Here is a 23218-nt window from a genome sequence, read left to right as displayed (position 1 = left end):
AGCCATCCTAGTAGGTGTAAAGTGGCATCTCATGGTGGTTTTGATTTGCATCTCAATGCCGTTATATTTTAAAACATTTTGTTAAAGAGGGCTAAGAATAAAAGCCTTCTATTTTCAAAGAGCATTTTAGTCACAAGGAAATAACCTGGGAACCACAAATCTTTCAACATAAACAAAGAAAGCTGAAAGAATTAACTTCTACCTTTTAGAAGTTAAAAACACAAGTTAGAAATAGAAACTGTTTTCTGAAAATTATTGATAGACATGTCACTCCCCCCATCAGGAACTATGCAGGTAAACAGATGCTTTGGAGATAGCTGGAGGTCTCAGGGGACCAAACTATATTTAGTTTTCCAAGTATTGTCAGCTTTCTCTTCTACAGGCCGCATAAAACATCCAAGCAGATTAGAAACAGATTCTAGGCAAGGTATATGCAGAAGTGTCCCCAGGAGTCTGAAAACAATTGTTCCATTCAGCTGAAACCTTAAAATGACTCAATGGCACGCCAGGTAGGAACCTGAATTTGAGTAATTTGGTGCAGTGGCGAGGATGGAGGGACGTAAAAGGAAGAGCTGCATGTTACATGTATGAACAGACAATGAACGGAGGAACAGAAGTGCGAAGGTGTGCTCAAGGCTGCAATTTAAAAAATTTCTTCCAACTCAACACTATTTTTAAAAATGAATTAAGTAGAAATCTTCTACCACTTATAGACATGTCATTGTGCCACAAGTAAAAACTTGTGATGCCCAAACATTAAAAAAAAAAACCAACAGCAGCAGCAGCAACAGAACTATCTGTGAGTAAAGATGAAAGCAGCAGGAGGCTGAGAGAGAACTAGGTTCTCTGATGCTAAGTCGCAGAGGGCTATCTACATAAAGTGTGAGATTCACAGAATTTTACTACTGAAACTCCTAACATGGGAGTTTTCAACCATGGGTACTGTCTTCACTGCCCTTCCCACATTCCTCTGGGCCTTCAGAAAATGTGGGAGGGTGTGCCGGGGCTGCCCCGTGACTGAAGACCACCCTGGCTCTCAGCGGGCAGGCTGGGAGGTTCAAGTCAGTCCTATGCAACACAGGAACGAGCTCGTCCAAAACGCCAACCACCACCGACGGAGACACTAAGATCCAGGAAAGCCCTGTACTCCCGCTGACGTCCCATTTAGTCGTGAGAATCCAGAATCAATCTTCTGGCCCCTGCGACTGCGGTGACTGTGCGCGTACACACCAGAGTTCTGTGAAGCCTGTCGCTTTACAAAGACTGCATTATGTCCAGATAATAATAGAGGTCATTGTTCAGTTTCCACTGTGCTGAAACGTAGGTAGATGTGGTTCCAACAAGGAATGAGCAAGTGAGGAGAAGAACCCGTTAGATGTAAACCGGATTTCATACTTTTCCTAAATAAGGGCAAGGCTTGTGGAAACGTCAGGACTGTTAGTACAACCGCCTGTGCCGCGGGGTCATTGCCCATTAAGAAACTATCATACCAATTCCCCCTTGTTTTTTTTTGTTCTAAACCAACTACCTCCAAGTGCTTGCCCTGTATTTACCTCAGAATAATCTACTTACTCATTGTCCTCCTTGTCTAAGCAGTCATCTGAAAAGAATGTGTCCCTCTCCACCAGTAATACATCTAGATCATACTTTAAGAAAGGGGCTCCTTGTCCAAGGGCTCTCTGGGTATATGTGGCCATTTGGGTTGAAGCTGGGCTCCAAGTCCAGGTTCAATCCCTCGCTCTATTGCCTACTTTAAGAGTATACTAGTAAGCAGTAGATTTCCCAATGTCTCGTATCCCCTTCTTGTTTTTAACCCCTTGAATTAAAAATAAAAAAGTGTAATTTTGTTTCTAAACCAGATGTTCCATAAAACACAATGAAATTTTATCCTGCTTTGGAAGTTCTACTGACAGACAGAAACATACGTCTACGTCTAGCCTAGAATGTCTCCAGAGGTCTATCCCTGCCTTCAGGCCTATGTCGTTTCTCCTCTGATATTTCCTAACAAGCTCATGTCTGAGTTACAATAGAACTAGCTTGGCAACAGTCGAGAAACCTGTTATCATCTCTCACTAGCCATCTTGGGTCTGGAATAAAAGAATTTTAATAATATTCCCAAGTGACCAGGCCACTTACTAAAACAGTTTAGCCTTGGCTTCACTTTTACAAGGGGGACACCCCCCCAAAAAAAAACCCAGAATTGTTTATCTTGCATGGGTTTATTTACAGGCTCCAAAAAGTAGCATCTTGAAAGAAACTTGTTCAGCATTCTGTAGGTTTCAGGGAAAGTCCTGGAGAGACTTGCTATTTCCCCAACAGAGCTCCAGAGGGATCTCCTGCAGGTCAGTCATGGGGCAGCGGTAGCGTGGGGGCGGGCTTAGTTTCCAAGGAGCAAGGTTGGGCCAATCGGTATAGGATAACACTCTGAGGCATGCCTTTCTCCTGGGCTCTGGTAACCCACTCAAACTACTGTTTCTCTTTCCCTGCAAGGTGGGAAAGAGAGAGGCCACACTTGAGGAGTTTGTTGATTTCACCTCTATCACTTGCTGTGTTCTGTTCACCCACCATTCTGCCAGAATTTATTTATTAAAAATTGTGTATCTAGTCTTACATGTTTAGGCTTCAGTCACCTTCCAAGTACTGTCCATTTCATGTACTACACCTACTGAGACCTTTTCCCCACTGCTCAGAACAGTTTTTGAACTCGTGGATTTTTTTTTTTCCCTACCCCACCTCATATTCTTCGTAGCACTTCCTGCTCTCAAAATCCTTTATTTATCTGTTGACTTGTTTGTGGTCCTGGCTAGAATGTGAGCTCCCTGAGAGCCAGTTCTCATCCACCGTGTTTGCCACTGTATCTCCAGTGCCTGGAGCAGCCCCTCTATAGGCAGGAGGCACTCCATAAACCGTTGAAAGAATGAAGGGCGCCCCTGTTTGGGGCTGGGAGGGGAACCAGCTGGCCTGTGCCGCAGCCAGGTCTCATCTCGCCCCTCTCTGTTGTAGGTCACTGCCAGGGGATGCTCTGCCCCCTAAAGGTGAGGCTTCTCCCTGGTCAGGAGGATGAGGTTGGTGGGGAGGCGGACCCATGCTCTGCCTCACGCAGACACACCTGTCAAGGTCCCTGGGGTCACATTCACCATGAACCCAGCCCTTAGCATACATGCCCCGCAGCCCCCTTCTCTGCACATCACCTGTGTGTCCACACACCAACACAAGCCCAGGCCTCCAGCCCTGGAGTGTAACAGGCAGGTGTTCCGGCAGGTGAAGAGCTGGCGGAGGCTGCCAAGAGGAACGACTTCTGTAAGGTACTGGCGCCCTGCCCTGGGCAGCCCCCTCACCTTGGGGCAGTGCACCTAGTGAGCCAAAAGCTGGCCTGTTCAGAAGCAGTCATCTGTCATCATCTCACCCTCAGCAGGGTTTCCTTGGTGATTGTCCCATTCCACCTTGCCCCATCCAGCCCATGACCTGTGTCCCTGCATAGGGGCTGCCCAGCTCAGGATGCCTGTCCCTGGCACTCAGGAGTGAGTGTTTGAGGAACCAAAGGCTCCAGGGCCTGGTTATACCTCTGTCCCAGGGAGCCCATGGGCACTTTGGCTGAGATAAGCCCATTGTCTCTCCCCTGATACCCCCGAAAGACCCCAGCAGCCCCTAGGGAGCGATGTGTGTGAACATGCCAATGTCAGACCTGTGGCCTGTGAGTTGGGGGACATTTCTGGGGCTGGAAAGGGTGGCCAGGAGCCTAGTCCCACTCCTGCCCTCGCTGCAGGAGCTGCACAGAGCCGGGGGCGATCTCATGCACCGGGATGACCACAGTCGCACACTCCTGCACCATGTGGTCAGCACTGGCAGCAAGGAAGTGGTCCGCTACCTGCTGGACCATGGTAAGCTGCACTACTGGGCACCCTCCCCCACCCCCCAGGCTGGGCCGAGGCAGGAGGAGAGGCTGCCAGGCCTCTGACCTGCCCCTCCCTTCTCCTCCAGCCCCCCAAGAGATCCTTGATGCTGTGGAGGAAAAGTGAGTACCTGGCAGTACAGTACCCTGGTTACCCTGGAAACCACCTACCTTTCTCTAGCCCTTCCTATTTTGTCTGGTGGGAGCCCATGAACACTTCCTGGCCACATCTGCCATCCTCTGGGTCACCTCCCCCTGCCTTTCCCGCTGGCCCCCCAACCCCCCCCAACACCACCCCAACCCACCATGCCCCCCCATCCCCCATGCCCCAGGCCAGGGCCCCAAACTTCCTGCCTTTTTCTGATGGCCCTTGGGAGACATATGAGAGGGCCCAGAGGACTGGATGGGGTCCACAGCCAGCCCCTGTTCCCCCAGCGGGGAGACCTATCTGCACCAGGCGGCAGCCCTGGGCCAGCGTACCATCTGCCACTATATCGTGGAGGCAGGGGCCTCACTCATGAAGACGGACCAGCAGGATGGGCAGGGAGTCTACACTGGTACAACCAATGCTCTCCCAGGTCTGAGCCTTTGTGAGAGAGGAGCCTTAGGAGAGGGCCACCTCTGGGGAATTGGAGCTATTCCTCAACCTTGAGAAGCCTGGACCGGTGCGCTCTCTGTCCCTGGAGCACTCCTGTGCCTTCCCTCCCCGCCCCTCTTCCCCTATAGGTGTGCCTCTCCTAAACCCTAAGGGACTACAAAGAGACTTGCAACCAGGGGAGCAGTGGGCAGTAGCAGCTCCCCAGGGCTAACCCCCTGGCCTATCTCCAGGCCCCCTTTCCTCTGACTTCCCAGTGAGCCAATGAAGCCCTGCCCAGACTCTCTCCTGTTGCTGCTTCTACCCTAAGCCCTTCCTTGTTTCACTGTTCCCGGCTTTAATAAACGTACTCTTAAAATCAAAAAAGAAAAGAAACCCAAGCCAGCAGGGTTGGGGCTGCCCAGCCAGCCTGCAAGGCCCCTCCTCCCCCACCAGCAGCCAGAGGGAAGGGCCATGCCTCTCACCAGCCTGACTAGCTCCTCCCTCCAGGGCGACACTCCAAGGCAGTGGGCAGAGAAGGCCCAGGACACAGAGCTAGCCGCCTACCTGGAGAAGAACTCATGGATTTTGATGCCTTTTAGTGCTTTTGTCAGTTTTTGTTTCACCTCTTCCACATCTGCAAAACGTTTATGAGCACTTTTTTCATCCGGGGAAACAAACAAAAAAGAAGTCTCTGGGGTGAGATTGGATGAAATGGGAGGGTGGCGCATGGCGGTCATGCTGTTTTTAGTCAAAAACTGCTGAACACTCAGCGCTGTGTGGGCAAGTGTACTCGTAAATCACCCATCATGAAATGGACAAGTGTTGAAAGAGTCTTCAAAAAAAATTCACTGAAGCCAAAGGCAGCCTCTCACAACAACGCCAGCTAGTCCACTGATACAGATGGGTTCCTAGAACACTCAAGTCCTGCCCTCCAGTAGATAATTCCGGGTTGTTTTTTTTTTTTGGGGGGGGGGGTGTCACCCCTCATATTCATGTGAACAAGTTAGCACTCAAATTCACACCCTCTCATCCACCATGCCAGACTCCCATAGTGAAACCTACAAAGTGGTTATGGTATCTGCCTAAACAACAAAATGACGAACGCCTTGTATCTGCGCTGCAAGTCCATAAGGCCTAGAAAACTTGAAGATGGTTTGGGTGGACCCCCTTCCACATATTGGTGAAGGCAGCAAGAAGACCGGTTCTCCAGCTGTCATTACTTATAGTTACCATTACAAAGGAGACACCCCAACTTAAGGTCACAACCAATTTTGGATGGAACCTCTTCCCCAAGGAAGAGGCTTAAATTGTGGCAATTATAAGTGTGGGTTTTGGAGTCGGCCTGCCTACATTGAAATCTGCCTCCACTGCTAATCTCGGGCATGTTTTTTTAACCTTTCTGTGCCTCAGTATCATCAGCTACAAATTAGAAATGATGACAGCCCACACCTCATAGGGCTGATTTTAAGAAAAAAAGCAGTTCTTCTTGATTTTTGTCAATGGTCAGATTAACGTCCAGTGTGTGATAAACAGCCCTGTGGTCCAGTGCAAATCAGCTAAGGAGCTGCTTCCTAAACACGAACTGATAGGGCTTTCCTTCTCTTTGGGCTTTCTGGAAAGGTGCTTCTACCACTTGTGAAAGAGAAGGATGAGATTCACACTCAGCTTTGAGAATCCCCAGAGTGTGATGCAGCAGGGCAGTGAGCTGCCATCTGAGCTGGTGCTGCACAGCTTCAGAGAATTCTCTTCTTCCTCCCGGTCCCCCCCCGCCCCCCCAGGAACTGATGCGCCCTGCGTCTCTCACCCTCTTCTGTTGGTTTGCACAGGCGGAGTAGCTCTTAGGGGGATGGGCTGGTAACTGCAAAGACTGGATCAACTTTGTAGGAGAATTAGGGAGAAGTACTTCAGAGGTGCCTGGGTCTTCACTTGACTTGACCATCCACCCTAGCTAAATTTATTTATTTTTCACTAAAGCATACTTTTGGTTAGCCAGCCACCCCCTGTGTACATAACCATACCCTTGGAGAATCTGCTTTGTATAGGATGACTATAAAGTCTTGACAGGAGCTTTGAAGCAGCTATAAACCCAATCTTTCAGGTGTCAACAGCATCAGTGTCAAACAGAGTTTGTTTTCCAAAGGGTTGAGAGGGCACGATTATCTGAACTTCTGCCACTATGTTCCCAAACTGTTCTGCAAAGGAAGACTGAAACACCTGGGTCCTGAAGATGTAGGAAGGGGGTGGGATGTCTCCACTTCCAGCATGGTCGGCTACCCGTCAGAGCAATTATTTTACAGTGACACTTTGAAATAGATAACATTACGTGGAAAGAAACAGGCCAGAGCGCAGATGGTATTCTTTCATTCAGGAATTCTGATGTTAACAGTTTTACTCCGAGGACTCGGAAGGTTAACAGGGCTCACCGGTTCTGGTAGGAACAAAGGCATCTCTTGGGATCCTTAACACACAGCCACCAAATGTGGCTGGTGCCGCCAGCAGTCCCTTTCCCTGCAGTCCTCACTGCCTCCCCTCACGTCTCATTACTGACAACAGATGCACTCATACGCACCCCTTCCCAGGGGGGCAGAGGTAGCGGCTGCATGACTGCCTTCTACTCCCACGGCCGCCCAAGCTTAAAAGGAGGTAGTTCCTAGGCAACAGATTTCACTTAGTTCGGTTTCTGACCCTGAGAAGATCTTTGGGTGACATGGGACAAGCCTACAAAACAGCTTTTGATGGCCCACATCTGTTTATTGTTGGCCCATGACATTCAAGTGTGATGTCTGTCACTCCACTGGACACCAGAGAAATCTCAGAATTCAGGTGGCTAACTTCACTCACTTGGGAAATCGACAGAGAAAGAGGGCCAGCCACAACCAGTTCTTTCCTGTACTTGTATAAAGAGTTTTAGCTTCATGGCAGAACTTTTAGAAATTAAGTTGACAGCCTAAAGAAATGTAGAATATAAACCATGTTCTGTCAGTGTGAACATGTGAATAGTTTCTAGGTTATGTGGTTCATCTCTTTCATAAAGTACAGGCTATACATTTCTATCAGTTAGATTGGCAGTGAGGAAAAAGAAAACTATACAATGAAACCAACAAACAAAAGAAATCAGAATCCTCTTCTTAGCCATAGTGTACACTAAATCAGGCCAGTCTAGAAAACAGACACCTTTAGACACATAGTGAATCGGACGAAAAGGCAAGGGCATTAATTATCAATCACAGCAACAAAATCACTCAAATCTCTTTTTCTAGTGATGGTGAAGTTGAGAACATCCCTTTCATTCATAAAGAACAGCCATGTGCAAAGTCATACAGCTTTGTACAAAGTACAAAACTCCAGATTAAACTGGGGAGGAATGAATTTCTAGATACTAACTACATATCCAACAGCTCATTCATAGGTGGCAATTCAAGTCTTTTAAAAATAAAAGGGCCACTGGTGCTGAAACGTAAGTTTCAAGAATGGTGTTGGCACTTCAAGAAAAAGACTAATTATATATAATTATACACTAATCTAATTACTGAACGTAAGGAGACTGACCAACTTCTTTATCCAACAACACATATTAAATGCATGCCAGGCAAAGTAAGACAATGGATGGACAGATGTGTGAAAATACCTTATGAACTCTTGAGATATGTTGAATGATTCACACTGTTCAAGATAAACTCTTAAGTATAAAACCAAGTATTTTTGTGTCTATATGGAAAAGCATATGAAAAATAAGTGCTACTTGTGAGGTAGACAGGCTAAGAAAATACACTCAATGCACCCTTTTAGCTTTTGGTTGTTGTTAGTTCATCTGAAGACCCACCCATCTTAACTTCTGTATATGCTTTTCAGGACCATTTTGCAAAGTTTACTTGGAGTCTTTATCAGTTACTGGTGAAGGAAAAAAGATGGGGGGAGAGAAGAGAGGAAAAGCAGCACTGATACAAACAGACGCTACAACTGAAAAAGATGGTTGCCTAAACTTCCCAAAAACATTTTGAAGAGACTTCCATTTTAAGATCAGCCACAGCCCACAATTAGCCTCCAAGTATATTTTTACAGCCCCGTTTCTGCTTTCCAATTGTTCGGTATGGAACACCCCTCCTCCCACCAGAAATCTCCCACACTGGTGGGTGCATAATCAAGTTCAGGTAATCTTAATGTCAAATCTTAATACTGAAGTTAGTCTTAAGTTAAATGCCAAGAGGAAGTAAAAACATATCTCTTCTAGTTATTAATTATTTTCATTTGCATAACAGGATAATGGCAATTCTTCAGAAAGGCTGTATTACATTTAAAAAAATAAAAATATTTTTAGAAGTCAATGACTTTATACCCTCAACTTTACTGAGTATAAAAAAGTGTCGAATACACCTATAAATTATTTATTTAGTCTTCAAAGTTCTTTATTAACATCACTAAGCTAAATCAATCCATAGGCAGGAAATCTGTTCTCTGACAAATGCATTAAAAATATAGAAATTAAGGAAAGAGGGTAGCATTTTTTCCTTAAACATATTTTTTTAAAAACTGTAGCATAGACCATCAAATGGCTTGCGAACTCTTTCCAAACAAGAATTTGGGGCTTAGATACAAGTTTGTAGAAAAGAATGTAAACAGTGATGTCTAAACTTTGGAAGTTCACTACAAAGTACTTCCTGTGCTTCACAAGGAGCCAAAATAAAGTGAGTCAAAACTGATCTCACCTCCGAGCAACTTCAATCAGCACTCTTCCTCAACTTTAATACATTACATCTCTAGGACACTTATAAGGCCGAGGCTGAATTTCTCCCTCTCTTCAAAAAAGCCTGTTTAGACGATAAATCTAAGGAACCTCACGGGCTGATAAATAATGTTCATATAGAATGGATGTAGGCGTCTTTGGTTTTAAATCAGTTCATATGGAAACTGAAATGGACAGACATGTGCAGGAGTAGCCAGACAGAATAAAAGAGATGCAGGTGTATTTGCTGGGCTTACAATATTCTGAAGGCTTGAGAACATTAAGGACATTTATTACTTTGTTTCCCCAAAAAGCTCCAAAGAAGAACTGAGTAATCAGTTTACCATTAATTGCATTATAATACAAACCAATGTTTAGAAGTACTCTGAAAGCAGTGGAATTTGGGATTCCCTCTACTTTTATAATCAGTCTGTAGGAAAGGGGATTTAGAAATAAAAACCAGTCAGTCCTTGTGTAAGTCGTCACCATCATCAATTATTAAAATTTTTACCTTTTGTTGAGTGCTAATAGGTTTTAAAATACTCTCTCATTAATTTGATCTTCTTAACCTTTAAGATATTAACAGTAGGAAAACTGAATCTCAGAGAAGAGCCTCAAACCTGTAAGTGGCACTGAACCATGTGTATCAGAATGGGTGGACCTACAGCGTATTATGCTAAGCGAAGTAAGTCCGTCAGAGAAAGACAAATACCATAAGATTCCACTCATATGTGGAATCTAAAAAACAAAACTCATAGATACAGAGAACAGACTGATGGTTGCCAGAGGGGAAGGGGTTTGGCGTACTAGGCGCAGGCCTGAAGGGATTAAGTACAAATTGGTTGTTACAGAATAGTCACAGGGATGTAAAATTAGCACAGGGAATATGGTCAATAATATTGTAATAACTATGTATGATGTCAGATGGGTATGAGATTTATTGGGATGATCACTTAGTAAGGTACATAAAATGTCCAATCACTGGATTGTACACCTGAAACTAACGTAATATTGTATGTCAATTGTAACTGAAAAATAAAAAATTATTTTAAAAATAGGACGAATTGGCAGTTACAATAAAGTCACCAGGATATAAAGGATAGCATAGGGCATATAGTCCAATACATGATAATAACTATGTATATAGTGCCAGGTAGATATTAGAAATATCAGGGAGGGGGGACGCTTTGCAAGGTATATGATTTTCTAACCACTATTCTAACTGTACACTTGAAACTAATATGAAATAATACTGAATGTAAACTGTAATAGAAAAATAATTTTTTAAAAAGTATTTTAAAATCTGAAAAAATCATTGATATTTACAATGTTAACGAGAAGATAATTCACGAGAAGAGAGAAAATACAAATGGCTAATAATCATAAAATGTTCATAACAAAATAAATGTGAATTCTGTAAGTGGGGAAAAAACCAGTAAGTGGCAGAACCTAGATTTGAACCTGATCGCTCTGATCTAACACCGTTACTACACTGCCTCAGACTAGAAAGCCCCCCCGAAATAACTGGTTACCAAGCACATTTTCCTTGCTCTCCTTTTAGCCTCAAATTAGATAGGCTTTTAGTACCTTTTCACAGGTACAAACACTCTAACAACACTTAATGTTATGCACAAATACAAAAAACCACCCTAATACATCAAATATACATTATACTTTTAACACCAGTGAATTAAGAATTATTTTTAGGATTGTATTAATTATGTTTGTAGAGTTGGTGAACACCACTACAGACAAACCAAGATGACACAGTAAAATGTTGGAAAACTCAAATATCTTTCTGCTATAGTTACCTAGGACGTCCCTGACACTAAAACCTTTCCTGTTAGTTTTGTCACTCATTTATTTAGCATTCTACGATGTGTGAACAGCCAGATTCTCTTTCATACCCTGGTAGCTTTTTCAGTGAGGTATAGATCCATGACCTGGACTTTGGAGCAGTTGCTTCTGCCTTCTATTCAATGGTCCTTCATTTGTTTATTACATTTGCCTTCTAACTGAATACCAAAATTCTAAGAAAAATTATTTTGCAATAATGTGTGAATTCTAATTTTTATTCTGAGTTTTGAAAACACAGATATACTTTTATACTTGGCCTGTCTTTGCTCCTTTGTTTTTAACTTTCTGCTTGAGAACATGATATGAATGTCTTTCCTTTTTTAACTCATTTTCATTTCCCATAATATATTGGGTTGGCCAAAAACTCTGTATGATTTTTTTCTGTAAAACAAAAGACACGTTTTTCATTTTCACCATTAACTTTATGGATTTGGATATTCTGAGCATGTTGGCTCTCTCCCTCACGGTATGATGCTAATTGTTCTCAATGAATGTCTCGATTTGATCGCTATCAACTTCATCTGGTCTACCTGACCAGGCAACATCATCCATCAAGAAATCTCCAGCACAGACTTTGCAAACCACTTTGGACAAGTTCAATCTGTCATAGCACCTTCTCCCTATACTGCACAAATCTATTTTTGCATTTCAGTTGCGTTTCCACTTTTTTTGAAATAATAAAGCATAATATGCTGAAAATCTTGCATATTTTCTTCCATCTTATTTAAATGGCTACACAAAAATTCACCAATTTTGATGTTTTTAAAAAATGCATGCTGATATCACAGCTGTCACAATACAACCTAACAGAATTATTTCAAATGAAGTTAAAGACAACTAAACGCTACTTGAGCCATCGTATGGAAAAAAACAAATGAACCTTTTGGCCAACTCAATACTTCCAAATTTTATGTATTATTTATCCATTTACTTTTGAGTGATGTCTTTTTTAATGGAAGGCATATAAAGGACGAATTAATTGAAATGATTACAAGAGAACCATTGGTTGTAGGATTTTACTAGAAACTTTCTACCCAACTATGTTTTCTGGGGAAATTATATGGACCTTTTGATTTTAAAACAATCTTTAAAATTAACTCACCCTACAATGGCTAGAAAACAAAACTTAAATCTTTTTATACACTGTCCAAGTTACAGAAGGTACCACTTAGCTTTTCAAAATGTTCTGTATTGGAACTTGCAGTACATTCTTAGAAGATGAATTTTAGTCTTAAAAGTATATCTCATGGTTTATTTTCTATAAATATTACCCTTTTAAGACATACTTCATCATTTTTAAGGTTCCAGATTAGTCAAAACATGTTCACTAGAATTATTCTATTTCTTATTCCTCCTTTCCCCATATTTGCAATGCATTAGATATATATTTTTTATTACAGAAGCATTTACTCCATTTCTTCCCCACTTATTTTTACATATTAAAAAATCCTTGACTATTTGTGATTCTCTCATTTAAAGCTTCTTTATGTTTCCATATAATACTTATTAAATGTCTATTAAAACAAAAAGTTTACATTTAAGTATAAATTAAGAAAATACCTCATATTGTATATAGTTTTAAGGAAATAAGAGAACACTAACGCTATCGGTCCTCTCAAAATACCCTATTCCATTCTAAGGGGAGTAAGTCCTACCCACTCCCCATAACTTTAAAATGTTCTAATTCATTCCAATTGCAGAGTAAGACAAAGAGTTTCAGCTTCATGGACCAAAAGCTCAAATCCAAGTAGATTACCAGAAACATTAAGCCGATGTGAGAGGGAACTCTCTAGCCTCTCGTCATAATAGTGGCGTGATCACTCAGAAAAAACAAAATTTTACACCCCTGACAGTGACTTTAAAGGGCCAAAATGGGCTGCACTGCAGAGCACTCACTAACGTGGGCGGCCTCGGGAGCGGAGATCTTTGGTTTTAAACCGCCTTGGCTTCTTCGCAAAAGGAATTCTAGCAAATAGCTCACTCTTCGCACTTCATATTCCACAAACACTAACTACACTTTCAACTTTCACTTACAACAAAGGCAAACAGATTTTTAGCATTTCTGAAATACCTGACAAACCATGGAGAGAGGGCAAGGTCAGTATCAGCTAGCTTTTTAAAAGAGAATCTAGATAAGTTTAAACAAGTGGATCCAAAAAGAAAAAAAAGAAAGCACAATGCAAAGTCTGAGAGCAGTTTCCCATGGCCATGTAGTATCTGATGAACTGCTTTACCTAGACAAGAGCTGGGCGAACTTGAGATTTCCACATGTACCTGTCATTGCAATATCCTCCAGCTTCTGTATGAGAACCTCTGGTTCTTCCTACTTTCTTGGGGAAAAGATGATGCTAACATTTCAGGCTACTTTCCCTTCTCCGAACTTCCTTAGGATTTCTGCTACTAGCACTGTACAGTTTCCTACGCAAATGCTCAATCGATTTAAATAACCTATTTTTCATTGGGCAAAGACATTAATTAGGATTTAGCAAATACCTCCCATTCATCTTCATTTGTTTTTTTGGAAAAAGTTATACTAATTATGTGCTGCACCATTCCCAGAGAGGCTTTGTAAAAATCTAAAAATGCAGGACCCTCATAAAAGGGCAGGGAGGGAAAAAAAAGCAAAACAAAAACAAAAACAAAAAAGCCTATTTCAAAGGCAACCGAACTGTTTGTCGAACCCCAAAGTGCACGCAGTCGCTGAGCAAAAGGGAAAAGTGCAACAACCCTGCATCACAGCACCTCTGACACTGGCAAAGACACAGTCCCCAACTGAGTGACATCAAATGGCTGCCTTAAAACTCTACGAGTCGAGAGTAAGCAGTTATAAACAAATTTAACAGATAAACACGAGATCGGACTCATGATCTCATCTGGCAGCCCCGCACAGTTCCCATCCAAAAGTTCCAGCTGGGGTCACACTAATCAGGCCTCTTCAACCACTTGGAGCAACAGGCTAAGAGAAATTTAGGGAGAAATTTTTAAAATTGATAAGAAACATACTGACCTGGTGCCTGGTGAGGGGAGAGCTGAGACAGGCCATCTGGATGCTTGTTTTTGAAAATCTTTTGTTTAGGGGAAATGCTTCACCTAACGTACAAGCTGTACAAATATTAAGATCAAAAGTCCTAATGTGCACAACCCGTCAGGAAAGCCTGCGATACAGGAAACAGAGACTGTTGCCCAGACTCCTGTCAAACCGGAGCCAAAATGTCCGTGTGGCCAGTACCTGTCTCAGTTGCCCCGGTGTCATATTCGAGTTTGCGGCAGCACTTCAAGGGCTGTATCTTCTGACTAAGGAAGTATATTTATGGTGTAGGTTCATGTTTACAGTATTTACCAGTGTTTTTTGCTTGGTGATTTCCCTTTACCACTTTTGGAAGTGAGTAATACCCCTATTTCACAGATGAGGAACCTGGTATAGGAATGATGAATTAATTGTGCCCAACATGTAGTCGGAGAGCTCAAACTATTCAACCAAACTGAAATTATAAACAAGGCTGGAATCACTGTGATATAAATAACTGCAGTGTTTACCTCAATGCCAGGAATTCACGGAAATGAAAAAAGTTTTCATTTATGGAAATAAGGTTTTCCTGATTATACCAGTGTTTCCACGTGACATATCAGGTACCTTTTCAACATGCTTTCTAACAGATTAGTAAAGATTTCTCTGAAATTTCTTTTTCTCACACATGTAGCTGAATCAGTACATTTTTCCAATAATCAAGAGATAACTTAATACTAAATATCCTCAACTCCTCTTTATTTTTCACTTATTATTAGGGCTCCTTTGCACTGAAGTCTGAATTACCACCCCTTTCCTCCTCAAAACCAACTGCTCTCATCCCTATAAAGTCTATGTAGACCTTGGGAAAATACCTTTCCTTCACGCCTTATGTTTTCTATTCTTTTATATGCAGCATGCCAGTTATATCTTATTAAAAGGACTACCCAAGGGTTAGTTGGGTTGGGTTTCCTCCTCCATTCTTTACTAACGGGCAAATCATTTAAGGGCAACACAGTTCCACTGTTTAGAAATGCCATCACAGACATGCAACTAATCCCTGTTGAAAGACATTTTTAAGTCCCACAAGATACCAGAAGAACCTAAATCCACTACTGAAATCAGTCAAATTTTTATGAAGAACCCAGTGACCACTTCACACATTCTAGGTTGGTTATAATGAAGAAAAAAAAAAAAAAAAACCCTGAAAATAACTAGTATTGGTGAGGACATGGAAAAACTGGAACCCTCCTAACATTGCTGATGTGAATATAAAATGGTGCAGCACTATGCAAAGGTTTGGAGGGTCCTAAAAAGTTATAAATACAATTACCGTATGACTGAGCCATTCTATTCCTCAGCATATACCCAAAGGAATTGTCCCTAGACAAATACTGGTACACCAATGTTCACTGATACATTACTCACAACAGCCAACAGGTGGAAGCAACCCCTAAGGTTCACCAACAGATGGATGGATGGATAAAGCAAAAGTGGTATACCCATACAATGGAACATTACAGAGTGAAAAAAAGGATATTTTGATACATTCAACAATATGGATGAATCTTGAAAACATGCTAAGTGAAGAAGCCAGACCAAATGGACAAAGATTTTGATATTAAAACCAGGCAAATTAATAGACACAGAAAATAGATTAGAGGTTACCAGGGGCCAGCGGGAAGGGAAAATGGGGATGTATGCTTAACGGTTACAGATTTCCTGTCTGGAGTGATGAGATAGTTTTGGAAATAACAACAGATAGTGGTGACGGTTGCACAGCATGGCGAATCTAATCAATGCCACTGAATCATACACTTAAGAGTCATAAAAAATGGCAAATTTTGTTATATCTCATGATTAAAAATAATAAAGCACACCAAAAAACTGAACTATACACTCCAAGTGGGCAAGCTATAATTATGTATGGTGTCAGGTGATTATTAGACTTATTGGGGGGATCACTTCAGAAATCACGTAGATGTCTGACCGCTGTGCTGTACCCCAGAAATTAGTATCATATTGAGTGTCAACTGTGAGTGGGAAATAAAAAAAATTTTAAGGGCAAATTATATAGTATGTAATAGTTTAAAAAGAACCCAATGGTCTTGGGGTGCAATGATAATTAGAGATCACGTAGTCATCAATTTTCAACCACTGTCCCTCAAGAGTGACATCGGTGTGCCGCCAGGGTTTGTCAACATGCAACACCTGACCCTTGAGTCAAGGGCACTGACCTCTTTTCCCTTAGATTGTCAAATTAAAAGATGGCAACAGCCAACACAACAATAGCTGTCCACTGTGAATAAATCAAAATTACACCTATTATTTTCATCAGATTAGCAAAAAATATATTTTTTGGCCTGCTGCAGAATTTTAGTAATTAGTTTGTTTGTGCCCTAAGATGAAAAAGGTTGAAAATCGCTGACTTTGACCAATGAGTCTCGTTTGAGAGTAAAGCAAATTACGGCTAGCCTAAACAATATTTAGTTGTTAAGGCAGTTTGCAATACATGGTTTGATAACATCAGACTTCTGTAGCCCTGATATAATAATTTATAATCGAACCTATGATAAAACCTACTCCCCCCGTAACAACTAGTTAAAATCGGGGGAGGAGAGTTTTCAAGCAAACTGGCGTGTATACTCAAGAGCCCGCACACAATCTTCTAAAGTACTTTGGAGGAGCCGACCCCAAGCTCCGGTGCAGGACCATGCCCGAGAGGGCCTGCACACTAGCAAGGAGCACAGCGGGCCTGCTGACCTCAAGTGTTAACTACTAACCGCTCTGATCTGTGAAAACATGGTTTCAGCTGGGCAACGGCAGCAATATCGGGGTCTTCGCAGTTGGCAGGAGTAACCAGAGATGGCGTCATCCCTCCCCTGCTCAGGGTCTTCATCCTTAGACCTGCCCTGCTTCCTGTGTTTCTTCTTAAAATGTCCACAGATCGAATTTCTGCTACCAGACTAGCTCTCAGTGTGACTGTGTCTGAGTTACATTCCCAAATTATAGACAAACCCTAAAAATATTTGGATACTTGAGGTTATCGGCTCCCCCTTCCATTAGCATGGAAAATGGAACACCGCCGGTCAAGAAATTACAAGTATGTGTGGAGGGTGAAGGACAGGTCAGACACTCTGCTGTCAGTTTAAAGAGCAAATGGGGTTTTTCTAATCATGTGGATTAATGGGAACACAGATAACCTGAAGGGAAGTCTGGGTTTGGGTTACTTTTAGCGAATTTGGGAGTTTTTGCTATAAAAACAAAATATACTATACTTAATGTAGAAGATATGAATAATCCCCTGATAAAAGTTCAATGTTACTACTCAATTCCATCTGAGCTTTTCCATAAAATTATCAAATCGACTGAAGCATAATCACAAAATGGAAGACAATAAATGGATTTAAAAATCAATCGTTACAAGAAAAGACTAATTAATACTAGTAACTAAACCAGAGAGTAACCAAAGCACAGAAATAATAACGAGGAGAAGCTGCAAATGTGGAGAAGTGGTTCACGACATTAAGAACTATCCTATAATGAGGGACTTACAGGATTGAGGTTTGCGTTTCTCAATAGTAGGATCAAATAAAACATTACAAAACGGAACTTTCCCCAAAGAAATGTGAGGGAAAGCTTTTAAGAGAACTGCCTAGACAAATGACACAAGGAGAAAATTTTGTAATAGCCATGAGCATCACATGTTTTTAATTCACTAGTTAGAAAAGATGACCCTGAAAAAACCCATAATTTATTGGGCTATAGAGACGTGTCAGCTTCATGATAAAGTGCGTTACACTAAATGGACCCGTTTTTCCTCCAGAGAGAAGAAACCCAGCTCCATAGACGCATACCATGGCCATTTGTCCTGGACCACATGAGTTCAATAGTCTGTCATTGCCGCCAGGATGGAGATGCAAGAGGCCTATTTTTTAAAAAATATTTTTGTCACGCCATTACAGCTGTCCCAAATCTCCCCGCCTCCACCCAGCCACCCACACTCCCTGAGGCAATTCCCAGACCATTGTCTACATCCGTGGGTCCTGCATAGCTAGTTCTTTGGCTACTCTATTCCCTATGCTGTACTTTACATCCCCATGAATATTCTGTAACTACCTATTTGTACTTACTAATCCCTTCACCTTTTTCACCATCCTCCCAAACCCCCTCCCATCCAGCAACCATCAAAATGTTCTCTGTATCTATGATGCTGTTTCTACTCTGCTGGTTTTATTTTGTTATTCTTTTAGATTCAGTTGTTCTATTGCCATTTTATTGTTCATATGTTTGATCTTCCTCTTCTTAAAGAAGGCCCTTTAACATTTCACACAATACTGGTTTGGTGGTGACGAACTCCTTAAGCTTTTTCTTGTCTGGGAAGCTGTTTATCTGTCATTTGATTCTAAATGATAGCTTTGCTGGGTAGGGGAATCTTGGTTGTTGGTCCCTGCTTTTCATCACTTTGAATATTATTTCACAATTCCTTCTAGCCTTCAAATTTTCTTTTCAGAAATCAGCCAAGTCTTATGGGAGCTCCCTGGTAGGTAACTAACTGCTTTTCTCTTGCTGCTTTTAAGATTCTCTCTTTGTATTTAACCTTTGGCATTTTAATTATGATATGTCTCAGAGTGGACCTCTTCGGGTTCATCTTGTTTGAGACTCTGTGTTTCCTGGACTTGTATGTCCATTTCCTTCACCAGGTTAGAAAGGTTTTTTTCATTATTTTTTTCAAATGGTTTCCAATTGTTCATTCTCTTCTCCTTTTGGTACCCTTATAATACAAATGATGGTACACCTGAAGTTGTCCCAGAGGTTCCTTACACTAACCTCATATTTTTGGATTCTTTTTTCTTCTTGCTGTTCCGATGTTTTTTGTTTCCTTATATTCCAAATCACTGATTTGATTCTCGTCTCCATCCACTCTACTGTTGTTTCCCTGTAAATTGTTCTTTATTTCAATTAGTGAATTCTTCCTTTCTGAATGGATCTTTTTTCACACTGTTGAGGTTCTCAGTAAGTTCCTTGAGTATCCTAATAACCAGTATTTTGAACTCTGCATCTCATAGATTGCTTATCTCCATTCTGATTAGTTCTTTTTCTGGAGTTTTGTTCTTTTTTATCTGGACCATGTTTCTTTGTCTCCTCATTTTGGCAGCCTCCCTATGTTTGTTTTTATGTATTAGGTAGAGCTACTATATCTCCCAGGCTTGACAGAGTGGCTTAATGTAGCAGGTGTCTTATAGGGTCCAGTGGCACAGCCTCCCTTATTATGCAAGCTGTATACTCAAGGTGTGCCCACTGTGCCTCTTGCTGTAGTTGAGACATGATTGCTGTTAGCATGTCCAAAGTCAACCACCTCCTGTGTTCTGTCCAGTGTCACACAGCATTAGCTACAATACAAGCAGCAGACGGCTGCTACCTGTGCTGGGCTTGCAGGTGCCTAGGAGAGGCCAGGCTATCAACCAAGGCCAGCTGCTGCTAGTGCCAGGCCTGGGGCAACTTAGCAAGAGGTACGTGGCTTGCTAAAGCCAGATGCTGCTTGTTTGAGACAATTTAGAAAAATCTGAAGCATGGGCCAAGCCAAGCCATTCACATGGAAAAGCCATTGGAAATGGCTTGGGTGGGTCTGAAAGTTGGGTGGGGCAGGGCCATGAGGAATCATCAGGGCAAAGCAAACAGTGTGACCTAGGATGATGGAACTCAGATATGGCACCTGTCTGCTGGTTCTGTGGGGGAGGTCTCAGAGTAAGTACAATGACCTTTGCCAGCACTTCTGTCTGAGAGAAAGCAGATCCCCAACTCTTGCCCCGATACTAGACAATTCAGTTCTTCCATACATATCTCTGATGTTTTCAATCTGCTGCCCCAGTGCTACAGCTTAGAGAGAGAAAGTCCAAGTAAGTCTGTACGTGGACCTTTTAAGAGGAACTGCCTGGGATTCCAGAAGTTTCTGTCTTCCACAGCCTCAAATCCAATCCACAGACTCAACCCCCACTGAATTTTACAGCCAGAAGTTATGGAGATTTATCTTTATGGCACTGCAAACCCGGGCTGAGGGGCTGGCTTAGGGCTAAGAACCACCCCCTTCACTCTACACCTGACATATCCCTCCCAATTTTTATCTCCCACCTGTGGGTGTGGCACCAGCCCATTCCATGCCACCATCCCTACTACCAGTCTTGATGTGGTTTCATCTTTAATTCCATAGTTGTAGGACTTCCATTCAGCTCAACTTCTGATGGTTCTGAATGATACTTTTTCTATAGGTTGTTTGTAATTTTGATGTAGTTGTTCAAGGAGGCAAACCTTGTTTACCTACACTGCCATCTTGACCTTCTTTTGGGGGGGCCTACTTCTATTTGTAGCATTCATATTCTCTTGGTCTCAGTTCCCTGAACTATAACATGATGGTTTCTAAGGTACAAAACCCTCTTAACACTCTACCGTAAAAATAATTAAAAACATTGAGATAGATCAACCAGGAGCATAATAAGTGCCCTATACTCACAAGTCAGCCTCTGAACAGAAGAAAGCTCATGTTCAATACTCCTCAGGTAAATATTAAGAGTTACCCTTCCATCCACAGAACAGGACAGAATTAGACATGCTTCACTTGGATTCTTCCCAGATTACTAATATATGAGCAACAAACAGAATTAATGATTAAGGGAGAGGATGCTATTAAAGGCTTGCTATGAGTGAAAAAAGAAGGAAGAGTTGAGCACAAAAGGAACCTAAAACTAGACCTCAGGTCAAGAAAGCCCAATGATCTGGGGCCATTTGATACAGGGATGGACTTAAACATCTCCATCATCATGTTATACAGCATAGCTCAGTAACTGACATTTGTAATATCACTACTAGGCACCAAGAAAATGTGAAATTATATTGCTATACTCTGCTTTAGTAAGCTAAGAAATCACAGCTTATGACTATGACCATTTAATAACCTAGCTCATAAAGGAACGCTGCCTTCAGATGAGAGAGGTAACTAACTATAAAACCCTAATGTTCTTCAGACAGAGGGTCAGTGAGGGTCATCTTTATATACATAGCAAAGATCAAGTACGGCAATGGAGAGTCCATTCTGTAAACAAGTTTCAGCTACTGTCACTTCCTTTATAAGAACAATGAAAAGAACCCAGTGAACACTTCACCTAACATAACTTTGAAGGACCTAGAACATTTCTGCATTTACAAAAATGTCACCTGGTTAGAATGATAGAAAACACTGTTTAAATAGAAATTATAGTGTAATTTTTGCGTTTAAAATTTTTTTTGAGAAAATTCTGGTTGCATCCATGTAATGCAAATAGTATGAAATAATTTTTATGCCAAAATATTCAACTATACAATTTGCTTCACTTCAGTGTGTACCACTGGTATTCAACAAATAATTTGTTTTCATTCTCTGGGAGAGGAATAGTGTAAGTAAGCCGTTTTTCTGACCAGAAGGTCATTTATCCAAATCCAGAAAGATTCTGAGCTCTCTGATTCCTACAACTTTCCTGTATGTTTTCATGAAAAACCAAGAGTAACAAGCAAATTATTTCTTCTGAAAATGTATGCATTTTTTTCAAAGCCCCAAAACCTCTCAAGATTGTTACAATGACATCGTTATGTTGACCTCATTCCCTCGGGCCACCGAGTCATCAGGATATCGGGTCTTTTCTACAGTCCCTCCTCAGCCCTTCCTCAGAATCCAAGAGCTCAGAGGAGCAACTGGCAGGGGTACTTGTCAGTTCCAAAGCAACACAATGGCCAGTGACAAGTTCACAGAAGCTTGCACCTTAACACCCATATTTCAAACAGTCAAGTGGGCACCTTCCTTTCAAGAAGCACCCTAAACACTTTTGGCCACATTAATCAACCCTTATTCACAGTTGCTTAGGCCATCTGCCTGGAGCAGGATGGAGTCAGGCTCTTTTCTGAGAATCCTCACCTGAGGATCAGCTCTCAGCATCTGGAGCTCAATTAAACTGGCTTCTTTCCACTTTATCTCGGCTTGGTTCCCCTTAAGTTGTTTTGCTTTTCAACATACCAAAGGAGAAAAATATTGACTAAAGTAAAACTGGTAAAAGCTTCACAACACATGGCAGACAAGATGCCTGCAAACCAGACACAGCTATACTATTCAATTACACTTTACTCTCACGTATTATATCACACTGCAAAATGTCTTTCGGGAAGGCCATATATGCAAGTTTTTAATCAATCAGAAAAACGACAGACCTGTTTAAAAAAACAAAAAGCTACATACCTAAAATAAAACCTCATGAAATAAGAAAAGCCAAGATTGTGATCTATTCTTGGCTCAGGCTTAGCTCTGAGAGTATAATGATGACCAAACTAGGCTGCACACCACCAAGGGATATGATGGGGCCGCATTAAAATAAGAATCACATCAGGTATTTTAAGCATTATAGCTGAGGCTCAAGAAGACCAAGTGTTACTTAACAATTTGTACATCTGACCACAATTCTAAGAAAAACCTCTTTTGAGGGCTCATTAAATTGATGAATGCTTTCCCTGTTAGACTGAGAAGTCATATTCCTTAGATTTCAACTTCTGCAACATCCCCCCACCTCACAAGGAACCACCCCCCCAATGATTACATGAGTACTCACATTCAAAGCGTTCTTTGCAGCTTCTGCTTCTGAGCGACTGTCAAAACTGACAAAACCTACAGGCTGAGGAAAGAAAAGCAAATATGAAGGAAAAAAATCAGAGGCTACCTATTTTTCTGGGTCAAAGGTGATGTCAAACTGAAGGGCTAAGATAAAGAAATGACCACAGGCATTTGTGTAGAAATAAGAAAGCCAGTCCAGAAGAATCATAGTCAGTGGTTTAGCTAAATTTCTAACATGAATCAAAGGGATTGTGAGGATGGATCTTCAAGGGCAAAGCTGGGGATTTAGAGAATCATCAAAATAACCTAGAAGGGGTTGGAAGGTGAGCAGCAGTGAACAAGGGAATAGAGAAAAACTTGGGTTGAGAGACTCTACTCTCACAAATTGAATTCAATGTACCTCAGGTTCTTTATCTTTCAATGTAGAAAGAGAACCGAATCACCTTTTGGTGTGTGCTGTCAGTGCAAGGCGTACAATGGCACCGTGATAAAAGCCCTGTACTCTCACCACACAGTCAAAATTACAAAAT

At 41.7% G+C, this 23218-nt stretch overlaps 1 protein-coding gene across 3 annotated transcripts in view; it reads right to left on the bottom strand.

The window, feature by feature from the left end:
* RBPMS (RNA binding protein, mRNA processing factor) overlaps positions 1–23218 on the bottom strand; it is a 167307-nt gene that overhangs the window by 74722 nt on the left and 69367 nt on the right. For 2 of the 3 annotated variants that reach the window (XM_053916731.1, XM_045197190.2), the window contains exon 4: positions 22687–22749. The exons of the other annotated variant lie outside the window; for it this stretch is intronic. In XM_053916731.1, the coding sequence (XP_053772706.1) occupies positions 22687–22749 (63 nt within the window). The remainder of the gene's footprint in view (positions 1–22686; positions 22750–23218) is intronic. 3 annotated transcript variants of the gene reach the window in all.

This window comes from Desmodus rotundus, chromosome 13, assembly GCF_022682495.2.
Source record: "Desmodus rotundus isolate HL8 chromosome 13, HLdesRot8A.1, whole genome shotgun sequence".
NCBI lineage: Eukaryota > Metazoa > Chordata > Mammalia > Chiroptera > Phyllostomidae > Desmodus > Desmodus rotundus.
This window is presented reverse-complemented; position numbering and strand designations above follow the sequence as displayed.